Source organism: Rutilus rutilus (assembly GCF_951802725.1).
Source record: "Rutilus rutilus genome assembly, chromosome: 15".
Lineage (NCBI taxonomy): Eukaryota > Metazoa > Chordata > Actinopteri > Cypriniformes > Leuciscidae > Rutilus > Rutilus rutilus.
In genome coordinates this window covers 1329928-1349927 of record NC_140220.1, presented here as the reverse complement: position 1 = coordinate 1349927, position 20000 = coordinate 1329928, and the positions used below count along the sequence as shown (strand labels likewise).

At 42.9% G+C, this 20000-nt stretch overlaps 1 protein-coding gene across 1 annotated transcript in view; it reads left to right on the top strand.

The window, feature by feature from the left end:
- Positions 1–20000, top strand: part of LOC311304607 (MAM domain-containing glycosylphosphatidylinositol anchor protein 2) — a 195486-nt gene that overhangs the window by 91523 nt on the left and 83963 nt on the right. The window contains exons 4-6 of the mRNA XM_084431730.1: positions 2714–2910; positions 15164–15302; positions 17427–17696. Coding sequence (XP_084287856.1) covers positions 2714–2910; positions 15164–15302; positions 17427–17696 — 606 coding nt within the window. The remainder of the gene's footprint in view (positions 1–2713; positions 2911–15163; positions 15303–17426; positions 17697–20000) is intronic.

Sequence of the window (20000 nt, the reverse complement as noted above, 5' to 3'; positions counted from 1 at the left end):
AATGACAAGCACAGCACGCTTATTTAAACTGACACACAGAGAGCAAAACCTCTTCTCAAGTCTCCTAAAGTCTAAACACATTTTCTGCTTTACACACATTTTGCAATTCAAAATGGCACTTTTCAAATGCATTGAACACAGTTCTGCATAAGACACAACAATCTGACATAAAGTCACATTCAAAATGACACTCCATGATACACGTGTCACCGGCTAAACACCTCTATGCTTAATTGTTAACACTTCAATCGTTTTCAGTTTACTGTTTTTTGTGAGCATTTTTTTGTTCAGTCCAATGTAATATATATGTTGCACTGACATTTTTGGTGAAAATATAAAAAATAAATGTTTCAACAGCATGTGTGTGTATCTGCAAATATTTCTGTGCATGTGAACAATCTGAAGAATTTTCTACAATTTGAACTATTTTAGTATTATGGCAAAGCCTACTAATCTCGCACCTCATTGGTCAATCTTGCACCGACACACAGCGGACTTTTCCCTCCACAGACGCACGTCGGTAAATTAGGGAATGAACTTGCGCTCCCGGGGGCGGTTCAGGGAAAAGAGGAGGCGTGTTCCGGCGCAAACGTTCCCTGGTGCTATTTTGCAGTTTCAGAAAACAATTCCTCCACTGACCAGGAGAAACCTCGTCTAAAGTCAGCGGCGCGTTATTCAGATGCTATTTTAAGGGCGCATGCTTGGCCATAATGTAGCGTGAGCACAACACACACACACTTTGATTCTCTCATCTACACAGATGCAGCAGTTTTCATTTTTAGAAAACCATACATTATTACAAGGTAAAATATTAACACACGAGGGAAATCATTGTGGTGTCCATGAAGATATAGAGCATAAATCTAGCTTACACATTTACCCAAATGATCATACGCCTGTTTAACCGAAGCTAATCTGTGTGTGTTTCTCCATCCCCAATGTCACTTCTCTGTGTTTTACGGCCCTGACGAGAACGTCGGTCTCCTCGGCTGTGAACCGCTCCTGGCAAATCCGCCGTTATAATAGCAATCCGCCATGGAACAAGCGCTCCTGCTCTTAAAGGGAATGTGAGATGTCGCTCTGATTGGTTTATTTCACGTTATGCCCAAACCTCACCTATGAGTAATGAAGCTACTTCAGACCAACACATTTTAGATTAGCGTCGGGCGCAAGAGTCATTTATCCCGCCGGTATAATAGCAACAGCGCCCGAGATCTGCCCACAAAGTTACTTGCGTTTCAGATCGTTAAAATAGAGCCCTAAAGATGAGAGTGCTCTTCATTATGCCCAACAGTGTGTAGTTGGTTAGACAAAAATCTGGTAATATGAATGAAGTGTGTGCCATTTCGTGCAAAAGTTTGATTTTGATAATGCTATATGTAGTTTTGGTTGCATACTTAATTTTGCAGGATATATGAGGTATTTTGCAGTTTGGGTGTGTGGTTTTGTGAATTGTGTTAAGTATGTTGATAAAAGCAATTGGAAAAAACTGTAATGTAAATCAATGAACAAAAGAAAAACAGAAAATATAAGGTTTCTAAAATATTTTCCTCATATTTTGATGCTTTAATCAAACTTGTAGGGTCATCATTTTTGGCCGCTACTGTATATATACTAGAAGAAACATCTCAACTTTAACAAAATTTATCTGAAATTTCCTTTAAGCCTCAAGAACACTAAGAGAGAACCTCTGTCCGGTGGGACGCTGATGCTGTCATAAGTGTGTGTGTGGAGGACACTGGAGGTCCAGCTGGTGTGTGTTCAGCGTCCCTCGCGTGAAGGATCGCTCTGTCAGGTCATTGATCAACGACGTCAATCTGTCCTCCAGAGGAACGTATAAATAGAGCGAAACCGGCAGCACCTGAAATGATGCTCTTTCTCCTCTTGGAAAAGCCGATGAAAGTGTTGAGTGATTTCGTCAGTCGCAGTATTTCACTCTCTCTGTGACAGCGGAGGAAATCTTTATCTTCTGTTGCTAGTCGAGCAGATTCACGAGCATACAGAACTGGTGCTGCGGTGGAAATCCAGCTTTTAATGTTGTTTATGTGTCTATGTGGTGTTTTTAATACGCTTTAAGACAAAGCATGCGTAAATTCATAAGTCGACACCATTGCTGAGTATTTCCTCCTTAAAACTGCAGTGAACCAAAGACAGTCTCAAAAACACGCTTTGAAATCGCTGGTGTTTCTGACGTCACAAACTACCTTGTAACCAATCAGATCAACGTGTGATCGTCAACCAGTGGATCTCTGAGCTGAGTGAGTGAGTGGAGGCGGGGTGAATTTGCATATTCATAGAACCACGCATAATAAATGAGGCAAGGGTGTCGAGTTACACAAAAATATGTCCTTTTGGTGATCAAAGATGAGTTTTAAGGGATACGATTATTGACTACAGGGGGACTTTAAGCTTTCGACTGATACCTAATTTATGATGTTTGCTAAAATATGCAATGGGAAAAAGTGTGCCAAGTGTCACACACTCACCAGAAACAAATATTTACATCGATTTTAGTGGCAGAAATAATAAGCTTCTGCTTCATCCCGCTCCTTTTTGAACAATACTTTATAGATACTGTTTTTTTCTTTCGGTATGTTGCAACATACTTACTGTATTTTTACATTTTCTTTTATTTGGATCTTTTGTTGTTGGAAATAAAAAAAAAAAAAAAAAATGAGATGAGATGTATTGAGACGCTGTCGTGTTTCTTCAGATCTGGACGACCCTGTGGTGACGGTTCATCAGAGCATTGGGGAAGCGAAAGAGCAGTTCTACTACGAGCGGACGGTGTTCCTGCGATGCGTGGCGAACTCAAACCCGCCCATCCGTTACAGCTGGAACCGAGGACGAGACGTTCTCTCGCAAGGATCCGATAAAGGCGTGGAGATCTACGAGCCCTTCTTTACCCAGGTAAGAATGAAACCCTTGCTGAAAGTCATACTGTTGTTCCCTTTCAAGGGAACTCGAGCTGCGTCGAGACGCGGAGGGAACGCTCTGCGTGATTGCGTCGTGAAGCACGTGTATAATCAGTCCAATGGAAAGACGAGACGTCATAGGCGGGTGACGTCATCGACCAGGAAGCTATAAAGCACCCCTGAAAACAGACCGCGACAGCTTCTGTGCCTTCAGCAAGCGATCTGTGTATTCTGTCCTTGTCATATTTATTGTTGTCTGTCAAGTTGCAATATATATATTATGGCAAAAGAGAGCAAGCAAGCATTGTGTTGTTCCCTGCCCGCGTTATATCACGGGTGGGGACACACACTCCAGAGTAAAAGCTTTGTGTTGCTTGTTTGGGAGTGGAGCATGCCAACAGTCAGTTCTCGAGGGGGCTGACTGTGAGCATTGCGAGAAGCTGTCCGTGAGGACGCTCCGCTCCCGCCGGCCGTTCTTCGAGGAGGACGGTTCGGTGCGCGCGCCCCGAGGCGCGGGTCCCGCTGCTGCCGAGGCACGGCGTCGACGCGCATCTTGGGGATCGCAAATGGTTCTTACAAACACCTGTTAGATCCAGTGTTTTATCTCGGGGAGAAGCACGCTCTGCGGTTTCTCCTCCCCGGGATGAGGCATTCATCCTGCGATTTCCAGTTCCGAGGAATTGGTATCGTTAGTGTGTTTAAAAAAAAAATAAAAAAAAATAAAAAATAAAGCAGATGTTTTTGAGTTTTCATAATAAATAAATAAATAAGTGAGCTCATAACTCTGTTGAATAAAGAGGAGCTTATAAAGGAGGTTTTATCCTGTGCTGTTGCTAAGTTAAATATTTCTGGCCAGCCAAACATATATGAGAGTGAAAATATAAGGAAAACTCTATATCTCAGCCTCCTCGTCGGGGAGTGCCGTTTTTTCCCTATCTCCACACTGAGGTGTCGAGATCGTGGAATAAACCGGTTTCTATTTGTGTTTATCCCTAAACTTCTATTATAGTAATGTTATGGGTATAAAGTATCATGGTATGACAGTGCCTCGGGTTAAAGAGACGCTTGCGAGCTATCTCTCTCCTGGGTCGTCATCATAACCCCGATGTTACCCACCAGCCATCATAAATATTAGATAAATATTATTAGGTAGCACTGGTAGGTAAAGTATATAAGGACATGGATGAATGCGAGGATGTAACAGCACTGACGCTATTCGAGAATTGCGTCGTGCAACAGATAAACTATACCGGGGAGGGACGGTTTCGAGAAATCGTTTCTTCTCGGCGTCCTCTGGGTGGCGACTCTCTGAGGAGGGTCGCAGCGCTGTCAGTTCGGTTGTTTCCTGCTGGTGGCCACGGAGTGATATATATTTATATGTATATATATATATGTATAGTTTTTTCTGATGTAAAGAGAAATTAAAATATGTCTGTTCTTCTGGACGCTCCGCTTTCAAAAAAACGAAGAAATAACTCTTCAGCGGCGTTCCAGAGGTTTCTTCCTCACCGATCTAATGTTCCTGAGACTGCTGGGCGGGAGCAGTCTCAGCCTACTAAAGCTCCTCGCAGCATAGAGTGCGGCAAAACAGAGATTCGCCATTCGGGTTCATCCACAATCGAAGGTGACTTGGGTGGCGGTCGCAGTCTAGCCAGTTAGAGATATGCAAGATCTGAGGACAGTTTTATCTCTAAAATATCTTGGAAGAAGAAGCCCTGACGCCGAGGCTGCAGGCTTCTGAGGGTGGTCCCCTCCGGGGTAGGGACGGTTTTGAGAAATCGTTTCTCCTCGGTGCCCTCTGGGGTGCGACTCTCTGAGGAGGGTCGCAATGTTGCCAGTTCGGTTTTCCTGCCGGTTCGCCGTTTCAGGATACCGAGGTGTCAGCATCCCCAAACGATCCTCCGAGGAGGGTCGTAGAGCAGTCAGTTCGGTTTCCCTGTCGGTTCGCCGTTTCAGGGCACTGAGGTGCCTGCTTTTTCCAACGATCCTCCGAGGAGGGTCGTAGGAACAAAGCTAGTTAGAGGTAGGCAAGATCTGAGGACTGTCGTTATCTCTAATAAAACTTAGACTAGAAGTCGTGACGCTGAGGCTATCAGGCTTCTGAAGGTTCCTCCGGGGCAGGGACGGTTTTGAGAAATCGTTTCTCCTCGGCACCCTCTGGGGTGCGACTCTCTGAGGAGGGTCGCAGCGCTGCCAGTTCGGTTGTTCCCTGCCGGTTTTCCGTTCAGGGCACCGAGGTGTCAGCGTCCCCATACGATCCTCCGAGGAGGGGCGTAGAGCGGTCAGTTCGGTTGTTCCCTGCCGGTTCGCCGCTTCAGGGCACCAAAGTGACTGTTCAACCAAATCCAGAGGCCAGTCTTGAGAGACTGGTTCCCCTATTAGAATTTCTGGCAGCGTGGAAACTACTGCCATATATTTCTCAGTGGGTCCTGCACACTATAGAAAAGGGCTTCAGAATTCAGTTTGGTTCTCGTCCGCCCAGATTTCTAGAGGTCCTCCCCACAGTGGTGGACCCCGAGCAGGCTCTGGTTATGGAGCAGGAAGTACTGACACTTCTGCAAAAGGAGCTATAGAAGGGGTTCCTCCTCCCATCAGACAGTCAGGGTTTTACAGCCATTACTTCATTGTTCCGAAAGAGGATGAGGGGTTGCGTCCTATTCTAGACCTGCGTCAATTAAACAAAAGGCTTCAGAATCTCAAGTTCAAAGTATGCTTACGCTATATATGATTGTGTCACAGTCTCAGTCCGAGGACTTGTTTGTCACAATAGACTTGAAGGACGTGTACTTCCATGTATCTATCCATCCTCATCACAGGAGGTTCCTGAGGTTTGCTTTCGGGGGCGAAGCATACCAGTATCAGGTTCTTCCCTTCGGCCTAGGTTTATCACCCCGCACCTTTACAAAATGTGTGGATGCAGCTCTGGCTCCTCTGAGACTCCAGGGCATTCACGTATTGAATTATCTCGACAATTGGTTGATTTTAGCTCAGTCCGAGCAGATGGCAGTTCGGCATCGAGATGTCGTTCTGTCTCTATTAAAGAGGTTGGGGTTGTGGCTCAACGCCAAGAAGAGTGTGCTCCTCCCAGCTCAGAGGACCACTTTTCCGGGTGTTTTATCTCACATCCATAAAGGGGGTAAAACTAGGCCAGTCACTCACTGTGAAACAGTTTCAGAGACTGTTGGGGCTCATGGCAGCTGCGTCCAACGTATCTCTTTTGGCCTTCTGTACATGAGACCTCTGCAGTGGTGGCTCAGGACCAAGGGGTTTTCTCCGAGGGGAAATCCGTTTCGCATGATCAAGGTCACGCGGCGATGCCTTCGTGCATTGGTCATGTGGAAGAAACCTTGGTTCCTCGCCCAGGGCCCAGTGCTGGGGGCTTCTTATCGACGCGTATGCTTTCGACGGATGCTTCCCTCACGGGATGGGGGGGCGGTCATGAGTGGCCGCTCGGCGAAAGGTCTTTGGGACCATCAACATTCTTGGCACATAAATCGGCTAGAAATGATGGCAGTATTTCGAGCTCTCAAATACTTCCTGCCAGACCTGAGAGGTCACCATGTGCTTGTCCTTTTGGACAACGCACTGATGGTCTCGTATATCAGAGCAGATATCCTGTTGAGGCAGGGGCTGAGGCCCGGGGAATGGAGACTTCACCCCGAGGTGGTGGAGCTCCTTTGGGAGAACTTCGGTCAAGACTCAAGTCTACTTTTCGCATCGTTTTATACAACGCATTGCTCTACGTGGTTCTCCCTGACGCGTCCAGCTCTGCTTGAACTGGATGCGACGTATTAGGTGTGGTTGAGGCTTCACCTGTACGCATTTCCCGATATCTTTGCTCCCGGGGGTTACACTCATCTAGAGTTATGGATACTGTGGGCTCGGTCTCTGAGGGGGCCCAGCTCATATGTTCAGGTCTCTCGACTGAGGTCGTGGAGACCATACTCCAGTCTAGAGCTCCCTCCACGAGAAGACTGAATATGCATTGAAATGGAAACTGTTCTCTGCCTGGTGCGGAGAACGCCTTCTGAATCTTGCTTTCTGCCCTATGGTACAGTACTTGATTTCTGCAATGAATGTTTCTTTGCTGGGTTATCTCTGAGGAGAGATCCTTATTTCATCTTCTCCGTGGTACATGAGGCTGAGGCCTGCACGTACTTGGATTTGCACCTGGTATGGTGGTAGTCTTTCCTCACCCCTTGCCGGGTTGTATTCCTAGGTCCCTATTAAATTTGTGGGTCTTTTGTGCTGCAGGCCTTCTGTCCTCCACCTTAATACCCCAGATCAGGAAAAACTTAATCTGTTATGCCCTGTCCGGGCTTTGGATGCTTATGTCCACAGAGCTCCCTGTGGCGTATATATAAGAGCAATTATTTGTCTGCTTCGGGTTACCTAAGTTGGGTTGCCCTGCATCTAAACAGATAATGAGCAAGTGAGTAGTTGAGGCTATCTCACTTGCTTATGAAGCGGCCGGACAGCCTTCACCTTTGGCTGTCCCGGCCCATTCTACCAGGAGTATGGCGGCCTCTAAGGCTTTATTATCAGGAGTTTCACTCTATGACATCTGTAATGCGGCAGGCTGGTCCTCACCGCATACATTTGTTAGATTTATAACTTGGACCTAGGCTCCACTCCAGGGTCTAGGGTGCTTGTTTCCTAGTGTGCGCATGGTCTTCATACAGAACAGGCATTTGTCATATGGCGTCGTGGGTATAGGGTTCCCACCGCGTCTCGACGCAGCTCGAGTTCCCTTGAAAGGGAACGTCTCAGGTTACGTATGTAACCCTGGTTCCCTGAGAGGGAACGAGACGCTGCGTCGCCTTGCCATACTCCCTGCATGCCTGTGATCGACTTGCTTCGGCTTTTCAGAAGCTGTCGCGGTCTGTTTTCAGGGGTGCTTTATAGCTTCCTGGTCGATGACGTCACCCGCCTATGACGTCTCGTCTTTCCATTGGACTGATTATACACGTGCTTCACGACGCAATCACGCAGAGCGTTCCCTCCGCGTCTCGACGCAGCGTCTCGTTCCCTCTCAGGGAACCAGGGTTACATACGTAACCTGAGACGTTTTCCAGCACACGCTTGTGAACGTGCTTAAAGCAAGATGCATTTACATTGTAGATTGTAAGCCGTGAAGAAATGTATCAAAATGAAGTGAGTTTGTGATTTGGGTCATATAAATAATGTTAATTCAAAGGGAAAACAAGATTCTGACCTGGAAAATAGAAAATCATTATTATTATTTTATTATTTTGCATTGTTCCATTCTGCTCACTTAATGTTGACTGTTGAATAACGTTAACCCAACGTGTAACCCAACTCTGGGGTGGTATAACCCTTGCTGAAAGTAATGCTATTGTGTGCCTTGAAAAAATGAAGTGAGTTTTTGCTTAAAACAAGAACAAATATCTGCCAGTGGGGTCAGAAGAATGTTAAATCAAAGGGAATACAAGATTCTGACCTGGAAACTTGAAAACAAGAAAAAAAGATAAGAAAAGAATATCATTTTCTTGCATTGCACCATGTTGGTAATATATCTGCTAAATTAATTCATGTAAATGATATTCTTTGAAGTATCTGAATATGGCCATTGTACAGTATCAAAGTAGACGACTATAATGTTGCAATTAAAACAAAGATTATTGGAGTAAGTTTTACAAGAAATACTGTATTCAGTGTGTTTGTAATTATTTGTGTAATTAAGTGATTTTATTTTACTGCATATTAAAGAAATTAATGTTTTTATTCATCAGGGACGCATTAAATTCATCAAAAGTGACGGTAAAGACATTAATAATGTTACAAAAAGATTATATTTCAAATAAATGCTGTTCTTTTGAACTTTCCATTCATCAAAGAATCATGAAAAATAAAATGTATGACGGTTTCCATGGAAATATGACTGTTTTCAACACTGATAATAATCATAAATGTTTCTTGAGCATCAAATCCTCATATTAGAGTGATTTGTGAAGGATCATGTGACACTGAAGACTGGAGTAATGATGCTGAAAATTCAGCTTTGATCACAGGAATAAATTACACTTTACTGTATATTCACACAGACAACAGATGATTTACACTGGAATAATATTTCACTATTTTTACTGTATTTTTGATCAAATAATCGCAGCTGTGGTGAGCAGAAGAGACTCAGTGTAATGAAGGATAGCATCAGTATGTGAGGACTGTGATGAGCTCTTCAACACCTCCTCAGAAAGCGCACAGATCAACCTCGTCTAAAGCCTTTTTTCATTTGCTTTGGCAGTAAACGTCATCCACCGTTTCACATGTGTGAGAAAAGAGTGTGTGTCAGTGGAAGCCGTCAGGAGCTCGTGTTGTTTCGCTGTAGATGTCATGAGAACAGCTATAGTCTCGCTCACTCGTCCTGTCTCTCTGTTTCTCTTTATCGTGTGTCTGTCACGGGACGGGAGGAACTGGAGATCCAGTCTCACTCTCACCACGCTTCCTCACCGCTGAGAAATCTTTATTTCTTACGGTTCTCTGAATGTTCTCTTCCATTTTGCATAATGGGAAAGCTACTTTTAAATGTTCTCTGAACATTCCGAAACATTCTGTTACATTTAAAAAAAAAGTTACACATCCAAATAAAATGATTCAGAAAAACATTCCATGAATGATGTATAAATAAAAGAGCAGATAATTCTTCTAATTAACATTACTGGAAAGTTTGTTCATAACTTCTGCCAGAACGTTCCTGTTAGCTGGGTTGTTATCTTCTGTTTATTGATTATTATGTTTATTGTTTATCTGTACATCTTTAAAAACTTTATTTTTGATAGTACACTTTAGACATTAAACTAACTGTGACTACAACTACATGTCAACTAACTCTCATTAGAGTATTACTAGACTGATAGTAGGGTTAGTTGACTTGTACTTGCAAAGTTACTTCAAAATGTCAAAATAAAGTGATATTAAGCAGACAGTATTTCTATTCTATTGATTGCTAGTTGACATGTAGTTGCAAAGTTACTTAGTAGAATATCTAAAGTGGACTATCAAAATAAAGTGTGAAAAATTGGTCTATATAGAACTCTAGGGTTCTTGACTTAATTTTAAAGAACCCTTTATGCCAAAAATGTTCTATATAAAGAGAAATATCTTAAATACGTTCATGTTTAATGGGTTATTTCATAAAGTATGTCTACGAGCTGTTTAATAAATTAAAAATGAATTACAACTAAATGAATTAACTGAAACTAAATTCATCAAATGATCCCATACTGACAGAACCATGTAGAACCTCTTCTTCTTAGAATACAGATATATGTGTGTAATAATCAAACACATAAACGTCAAAGTTCAATGATAAAACTGTCCGATAAAAGTAATTTTTCAGCACATGCACACACACACACACTTCTCCTATTCAGATGTGTTCATTCTTTCTGTCTCTCTGATCTCGTTTGTGGATTTATATTCCAATTGGTTTCCCATCAGGATCTTGACAGGCGAGCGGCGAGGACGATATCAGCCGGACGCAGACGAGGAGGTGACATAGACAGAGTCCGCATAATGAAATTACGTTTGGGGAGAGGGTGAATGATCGTCGGAATATGAAAGCCAGGGAAGCTCTTAGATGTGAGGACTGTATCTGTCTGATATTATAATCTACAGTGATGAGTGGGACGCCACATCAAAGCCAGCGCTCTGTGTTTCTCTGGGATGGGAGGATGCTTTACGAGCTTTCAGGACCGATGGGCCTAAAGACCCCCTGCGTTTCGGTGCCGTGTGGCGGTGGAGAAACACGATAAGGCTCCGCCGACGCATTTATCGTTTCCGCAAATTAAAATTCCAAAGGTTGTCTTTGAAATGAATGGATTTGCAGTGGAACGGTAATGAGATGCAGATTAATGATGAACTCGCGGCGCTGATGAAAGCTGTCGGCGACTGATGCCTTCGAGCGTCCGATGCGTTTCTCGCACTTTGAGAAGTTCATGATATAATGCTGTACTGCGAACGCATGTCCTTCATGCACTGTGTTTTTTGTTTTGTATGTTAGGATTTAGTTGCTGCCATTTTTATTTGGTGAACCCACTCAACACATGCAGGCCTAAATTTACAGTAAGATTTTGCATTGCACAGTTTTTAAAACAAACGAATAAACATAACGTGATGCATATTTGTCAGACAAGGTCAGAAACATTTGCATGGTTTATAATTTGCATCTATTTGATTTTATTTAAATAATCATCTTTTTAAAATGCATTTATTCAAATGAGTTAGAATCAGCATAGTTGTGTTCACTGTGAAAATTTAGTCATTAACATTATTTAAATATGGCTGTGGAACAAGCAATATTCAATTAGTTCAAATGTTTTGAAACATGGTTATTATAGTTAACTAAAACTGAAACCAAAACCATAAAAAAGTTAACTGTGCCTCTTAGGGGTGTAACGATAGTCATGTCACGATTCGATACATATCACGATACTGAACTCACGATATTATTGCGATACTCCAAGACATATGATAAAAGGTTAACAAAAAATGTACTGTTGATTAAAATGCTTGATTTGATATTACATTGTGTGTGTAAATGAATAGTCTTGGACTTGGTGCCGGAAACCCAAAGCACAGGACAATAGAGACACCAGAATAACAATATTCGTGATTCTGAAATACAATTTTAGACGAATCTGCTTGCACTCTTTCACTGACTAGATATATTTAAAATAATGTAGGCAACTTTTTACTGGTAACATCAGATATTTGGCAATATCAGGACCCACAAATATTCCCCCATTGCATTATTATACATTATATTCAACATTATATATAGTAGTTTAATGTAGTACTGACACTAAAACTCTGAAAACTTGATTTTTTTCTATACACAATACATATCGTCACTATTCACGATACATATTGTTGCGTTTTTTTAACGCGCTATATTGTGACACGATATATTATTACGTCTCTAGTGCCTCTTATGGATGGCACCACAAAACCACTCTTGCTGCAGCATCTGGATCAGTTGCAGAGGTTTGACTGATGCTGGAAGGAGAGAACATTACAATAGTCCAGTCTGGAGAGAACAAGAGCTTGGACCAGGAGTTGTGTAGCTCCGATAGGAAAGGCCTGATCCTCCTAATGTTGTATAAGGCAAATCTGCAGGACTGGGCAGTTCTAGCAATGTGATCTGTGAAGTTGAACTGATCGTCAATCACAACTCCAAGGTTCATGGCTGTCCTGCATGGAGTTATAGATGATGAACCTATAGCTGAATGGAGAAGTTGTGGTGTAGTGTTGGATTGGCCGAGACCACAGAACAACAGTTCTGTCTTCACAAGGTTTAGTTGAAGAAGAAATGTCTATCAGGCAGGCTGAGATGCGAGCGGCTACCGTCAGATCCTCTGTCTGGAATGAGAAGTAGAGTTATCAGCATAGCAGTGATGGGAAAAAACATGTTTCTGAATGACAGATCCAAATGATGGCATGTAGATGTAGAAGAGAAGCGGTCCCAGTACTGAGCCCTGAGGCACTCCAGTAGCTAGATGATAACAGTGATAGGAAAAACCATGTTTCTAAATGACAGATCCTAGTGAAGACATGTAGATGGAGAAGAGAAGCGGTCCCAGCACTGAGCCCTGAGGCACTCTAGTAGCTAGATGATAACAGTGATAGGAAAAACCATGTTTCTAAATGACAGATCCTAGTGAAGACATGTAGATGGAGTAGAGAAGCGGTCCCAGCACTGAGCCCTGAGGCACTCCAGTAGCTAGATGATAACAGTGATAGGAAAAACCATGTTTCTAAATGACAGATCCTAGTGAAGACATGTAGATGGAGAAGAGAAGCGGTCCCAGCACTGAGCCCTGAGGCACTCCAGTAGCTAGATGATAACAGTGATAGGAAAAACCATGTTTCTAAATGACAGATCCTAGTGAAGACATGTAGATGGAGTAGAGAAGCGGTCCCAGCACTGAGCCCTGAGGCACTCCAGTAGCTAGATGATAACAGTGATAGGAAAAACCATGTTTCTAAATGACAGATCCTAGTGAAGACATGTAGATGTAGTAGAGAAGCGGTCCCAGTACTGAGCCCTGAGGCACTCCAGTAGCTAGATGATAACAGTGATAGGAAAAACCATGTTTCTAAATGACAGATCCTAGTGAAGACATGTAGATGGAGAAGAGAAGCGGTCCCAGCACTGAGCCCTGAGGCACTCCAGTAGCTAGATGATAACAGTGATAGGAAAAACCATGTTTCTAAATGACAGATCCTAGTGAAGACATGTAGATGGAGAAGAGAAGCGGTCCCAGCACTGAGCCCTGAGGCACTCCAGTAGCTAGATGATAACAGTGATAGGAAAAACCATGTTTCTAAATGACAGATCCTAGTGAAGACATGTAGATGGAGTAGAGAAGCGGTCCCAGCACTGAGCCCTGAGGCACTCCAGTAGCTAGATGATAACAGTGATAGGAAAAACCATGTTTCTAAATGACAGATCCTAGTGAAGACATGTAGATGGAGAAGAGAAGCGGTCCCAGCACTGAGCCCTGAGGCACTCCAGTAGCTAGATGATAACAGTGATAGGAAAAAACATGTTTCTAAATGACAGATCCTAGTGAAGACATGTAGATGGAGTAGAGAAGCGGTCCCAGCACTGAGCCCTGAGGCACTCTAGTAGCTAGATGATAACAGTGATAGGAAAAACCATGTTTCTAAATGACAGATCCTAGTGAAGACATGTAGATGGAGAAGAGAAGCGGTCCCAGCACTGAGCCCTGAGGCACTCCAGTAGCTAGATGATAACAGTGATAGGAAAAACCATGTTTCTAAATGACAGATCCTAGTGAAGACATGTAGATGTAGAAGAGAAGCGGTCCCAGCACTGAGCCCTGAGGCACTCCAGTAGCTAGATGATAACAGTGATGGGAAAAACCATGTTTCTAAATGACAGATCCTAGTGAAGACATGTAGATGGAGAAGAGAAGCGGTCCCAGCACTGAGCCCTGAGGCACTCCAGTAGCTAGATGATAACAGTGATAGGAAAAATCATGTTTCTAAATGACAGATCCTAGTGAAGACATGTAAATGGAGAAGAGAAGCGGTCCCAGCACTGAGCCCTGAGGCACTCCAGTAGCTAGATGTTGGTCTTGGACACCTCAGTAGGTTTAATTAGTTTTTTATTTATATATTTTCTGTTTTCATGGTTATTTTATTTAAAATTTTAGTAAATTTGTTGAAGCGGTCCCAGCACTGAGCCCTGAGGCACTCCAGTAGCTAGATGTTGCAACTTAGACATCTCAGTAGTTTTAATTAGTTTTCATTTATATATTTTATGTTTTCAATTTTGTTTTATTTAAAATGTTAGTAAATTTGTTGTGTGGCTTTGTCATTTTTATACGTTTTTTTTTTTAACCTTTTTTTTGTATTATATGTCTATATCATTTTTAAAAAGTTTTATTTCAGTTTTAGTTAATTTAGTATATCAAGTTCAACTAAATGAGCTAAAATAAAGTATATTATAAAGTATAAAGTGAGGTATTATCTTACCTCACACCCTTCCACCATTGAAACTGAAGCATCACCTGGAATTCATGTTTGGAATCTGTGAACCGTGAAGCTCCGCCTCCTTTGATTTAATTGGCCCTCTCACTCATCGTGACATTGATGTGCGCTGAGGCAGCCCAGCCTAAAAATTCACTTTTAAAACTTCTTGTCAATAAACAGAGTAGCATGAAGAATACTGTCACCATTATGTTCTGTTAGTTTCTGTTTTCAAGGACCTTCAGTTTGTTTTCATTTGTCACGTGTCTTTGGTTACGGTCATTATATAGTTAATTTGTACCAGCTGTATTCTATTTATCATCTCGTTTGTGTTTATTACTTAAGTTGTACCCTTGCTTTCTTTCCTCGTCCGATCACCGTTATGTTTAGTTCTGTTAGCTATCGCCTGTCTGAGGTATTTTGATTAAACTTTGAGTATTCTGAACTTGATCCGTCTATCTTCGTCTTCCTGCCTGAAACACGACTGTGACAAATACATATTGGGAGGAACAATTTGGCCTTTTTAATTGTGATCCTCCTGCTCAATGCCTAAGATGGTTTCGGCCTTGGATAAACTTTTGCATCAGGCTTTGGACATTAGGAAATATGGACGTGTTTGACAGAAAACGTGCTTAATAATCTACTTTATTCCAGCTCTGCCGCATCTGTTCTATTAAGCGCATTGAAGCACACATTTGCACACATTTCTCTCTGTCTCTCGCTCTGAGCTCCAGGGAGAAACAAAGATCTTGAAGTTGAAGAACCTGAGACCCAAGGACTACGCCAACTACAGTTGCATCGCCTCCGTACGAAACGTGTGCGGCATCGCTGACCGCAAAGTCGTCTTCAGACTGACCAATAAAACAGGTGAGGCTCTTCAGGCGCCGATATACTCACAGTGAAGTAAGTAAGCAATAAGGTACTCGAGGCTAGTGCTGTATCGTGAATAAGGCCCTGTCCTAAATGGCGCACTTCATGTGGACTTTCGGTCTCGTGGACTTAAATTGTGCGTGCTCGCTGAGTCTACGAGTCCGTAGGCCGTCCCATTCAGCATTGTAATGCTCTGAAGTGTGCTCGGCAGCGCCCCCTTTGTACCCTTGAAGCGATCTTCCACATAGATGCAGGCTCCACACACTTTAACTACCCAGGAATCCTTGCCAAAGGCCAATCAGACAACGGATGGAGGAGATTTAACTCACGGATAATTGTTGACATGGCTGAGAAGAAAATATTACGTTTTTTATGATCTAGATGTACATTTTACCAGTTGATACCCACAGTTTATACAAACATTATGGTCGTCGACCAGTGGTTGATGTCTCAAACATAATAATAGTGCGTTGAATAATACGATCACATTATGATTCATTAAATAAAAAGAACCGAATGTCAGGGCTTTACTGAGTCATATGTAAACATGGTATGAATATTGAAACCTGTAAAATCATCTGAAACTCATGCACATTTTCATTATGTGTTAAAATTGTAATCTTAGTTCAAATGGAACATTATGTATTATTATGTACAACTGTATATATCATTTAAATAAGCATGATGTATCTATTGTCTAATGCCCAGGTGGCATGCACAATATCAAAGTATAGAACTGTAAAATTAGGCTGTGTAGTTGACATGGAGAAGACATCGGAGCGCAAAAATGTGATTTCTCCTGTCCAACAACAACCAGGCCGTTATTTCCGGCGTGACTATCGAGTCTGTCCCAACAATACCTCTCAATGCTCCTCGTGGACTCAAGGGCCCTATAGGTCTGCACTACATGACGTCACCAAAGTGTGGACTCTGAGGAAGTCCACAAGTCCGGAGTGTGCCATTTGGGACAGGGCCTCAGTCACAGGTGAAGGGTGTTGTTAGGCTCGACGTGAAGCGGAGTCAGACGTGACTTGTTCACGATACAGCACCTGCCTCGAGTACTTTATTGCTTTCATAATACGGTTACCACACAATTCAAATATTAAAGCCAGAAAATATGTATTAGTGCAACTTTCATGAAGTAAAATCACTAAAAGCCTTCCTTCCGCTGGAAAAAATAGTCCCTGACCATGAACAGCAACAGAAGTTACATTATTTCGCCATTAGTTGGCGGCAAAGACTGTCTTTATGAGTGAGTCAGTGACTAGAGAAGACTTTTATACTGAAAGGACTGAAACTTGGAGAAGCAAGATGCAACTGACAAATGACTAGCGTGTCGGGCACTGGACAACCCCTTAACTGTTAAAAGGACAATATATCGCTGCGGACATTTTAACCGATTTTTTATTACGAATATAGGACTGACCTGAAGAAAAATACACCGTTGATACTTGTAATTTGTTTTATAACTGTATCATATCTCTCTTTTAATTCCTTTTATAACTGTTTTAATTTTCCTTGCTTTTATTTTGTGATTATTTGTGATTTTAATTCCTTTCTGTGTAAAGCACTTAGTGTAATATGTGTTATATAAATACATAGTGCTATATAAATAAACTTGCCTTGCCTAAAAAAGGACTAATAAAAGCAATTGCATATTAATAGTTATGACAATATTATGGCCAATGCCAATAGCTGATAATCTTAAGTAGGGTTGGATATCGTTTGAATTTTAATGATTTCGATTCCGATTCTTATCGATTCTTAATTTCATAAAAAAAAAACACTTAGATATCATTCACATTTAGTCTTATTGCAAAACATTTCATTGTAGCTAAATATCATGAACAAAAATCAACAGGCTAAAGAACACTTAAATAATAATGTTTATTTTATATAGTGCCTTTCTACAAACTCAAGGTTGCTTTACAATATGATAAAAATAAAATAAATAAAAACATGACAGAAGACAAAGAAACAATACAGATAAACTGAAAAGGTAACATAATTGTGTAATATTAGCTTAACTAATATAAATTTCAAGCATTATTAAAGACAAGTAAACACTAAGTAATTAAAACAGAACAATTAGCAATCGCAACAAATGATGTCGTTCTGCAGCTCCGGCCTCCATTAAGCTGTTGGTGGAGGACCCGATCGTGGTGAACCCGGGCCAGACGGTGTCTCTGGTGTGCATCAGCACCGGAGGAGAGCCGGAGCCGAGCCTCACCTGGACCAGCAGTGCCGGATCTCTGCCGGAGAAGAGCCTGATGAAGGACGGGACCCTCACGATTCCCGCGGTCTCCTCCGAGGACGCCGGGCTCTACGGGTGCGTCGCCAGCAACAACGTGGGAAACCCGGCCAAGAAATCCACTACCATCATCGTTAGAGGTAAAAAAAAAACTAAAAAAACAACAACCTTTGATTACTTTCATGTCTTAAAATAGCAATGATATATGCATTTGGAAGATTCTTTAAGATCTTTTAAGCAATTCATCAAGGAGTCGACAATAATCGTAATATAATGGCAGGTATATTTGTCAACTATTATGAAGCAAACTAGAGAAGAGAAGAATTTGTGTGTGAGTGTTTGAGTGTGAGAGTGAGTGTGTGAGTGAGTGTGTGTGTGTGTGTGTGTGTGTGTGTGTGTGTGTGTGTGTGTGTGTGTGTGTGTGTGTGTGTGTGTGTGTGTGTGTGTGTGTGTGTGTGTGTGTGTGTGTGTGTGTGTGTGTCTTTGCCTTTCTGTGAAAGAATGGTGAGGGAGTGTAACTGCTTTTCTAGCGCTCGTTCTAAAAGGAGCATGAAATCCTCAACTTTGCTTCCAGAATCAGTTCATCAGTCCAGTGTAATTTTAAATATTGATTGTCACACCAAAGGAGCTCCTTGTGAAACAACGTTTCTTGTGTCTCTTTGAGGCTGTTAGTCTGTGAAATGTAGATCAGGTTTATATCACAGGTCTCGTTTGGCTGTGAAGGGAAGAGCCTTTGGCACATCGCAGCCTAAATGATTATTAAAGGCACCATTACGATGAAGTCATTTGTGTGAATCTCATCAAACTGTCAAGAACTGTTCAGGCCAAAATATAAGCAATCATATTTTGTGCGAAGAAAATGAAGCCTGTTGTTAGGACCTTTAAGATTTTATGCATAGTAATATTTCATTTCATGAACTTGACAAAATATCCAGAAAGGGAGATTTTAATTGTTACTGATACATGGATGGATGGATGGAATGAGAGAATGAGACATAGATAGAACGAGATAGATAGATTTGCATCCCACGCTTTACTCCACTGCATCCCACGCTTTACACCACTGCATCCCACTGTTTACACCACTGCATCCCACGCTTTACTCCACTGCATCTTTACACCACTGCATCCCACTGTTTACACCACTGCATCCCACGCTTTACACCACTGCATCTTTACACCACTGCATCCCACGCTTTACTCCACTGCATCTTTACACCACTGCATCCCACGCTTTACTCCACTGCATCTTTACACCACTGCATCCCACGCTTTACTCCACTGCATCCCACGCTTTACTCCACTGCATCCCACGCTTTACTCCACTGCACCCCACGCTTTACTCCACTGCATCCCGCGCTTTACACCACTGCATCCCACGCTTTACTCCACTGCATCCCACGCTTTACTCCACTGCATCCCGCGCTTTACACCACTGCACCCCACTGTTTACACCACTGCACCCCACTGTTTACACCACTGCACCCCACTGTTTACACCACTGCATCCCACGCTTTACACCACTGCATCTTTACACCACTGCATCCCACGCTTTACTCCACTGCATCCCACGCTTTACTCCACTGCATCCCGCGCTTTACACCACTGCACCCCACTGTTTACACCACTCCATCCCACGCTTTACACCACTGCACCCCACTGTTTACACCACTGCACCCCACTGTTTACACCACTGCATCCTACGCTTTACACCACTGCACCCCACTGTTTACACCACTGCACCCCACTGTTTACACCACTGCATCCCACGCTTTACCCCACTGCATCCCACTGTTTACACCACTGCATCCCACACTTTACCCCACTGCACCCCACTGTTTACACCACTGCATCCAACGCTTTACACCACTGCATCCCACGCTTTACACCACTGCATCCCATGCTTTACTCCACTGCACCCCACGCTTTACTCCACTGCATCCCATGCTTTACACCACTGCATCCCACGCTTTACACCACTGCATCCCACGCTTTACACCACTGCATCCCACGCTTTACACCACTGCATCCCACGCTTTACACCACTGCATCCCATGCTTTACACCACTGCATCCCACGCTTAACACCACTGCATCCCACGCTTTACACCACTGCATCCCACACTTTACACCATTGCATCCCACGCTTAACACCACTGCATCCAACGCTTTACACCACTGCATCCCACACTTTACACCATTGCATCCCACGCTTTACACCACCGCATCCCACGCTTTACACCACTGCATCCTAGCTTTACCCCACTGCATCCCACGCTTTACACCACCGCATCCCACTGTTTGCACCACTGCATCCCGCGCTTTACACCACTGCATCCCACGCTTTACACCACTGCATCCCACACTTTACACCACTGCACCACTGCATCCCACGCTTTACTCCACTGCATCCCACGCTTTACACCACTGCATCCCACGCTTTAC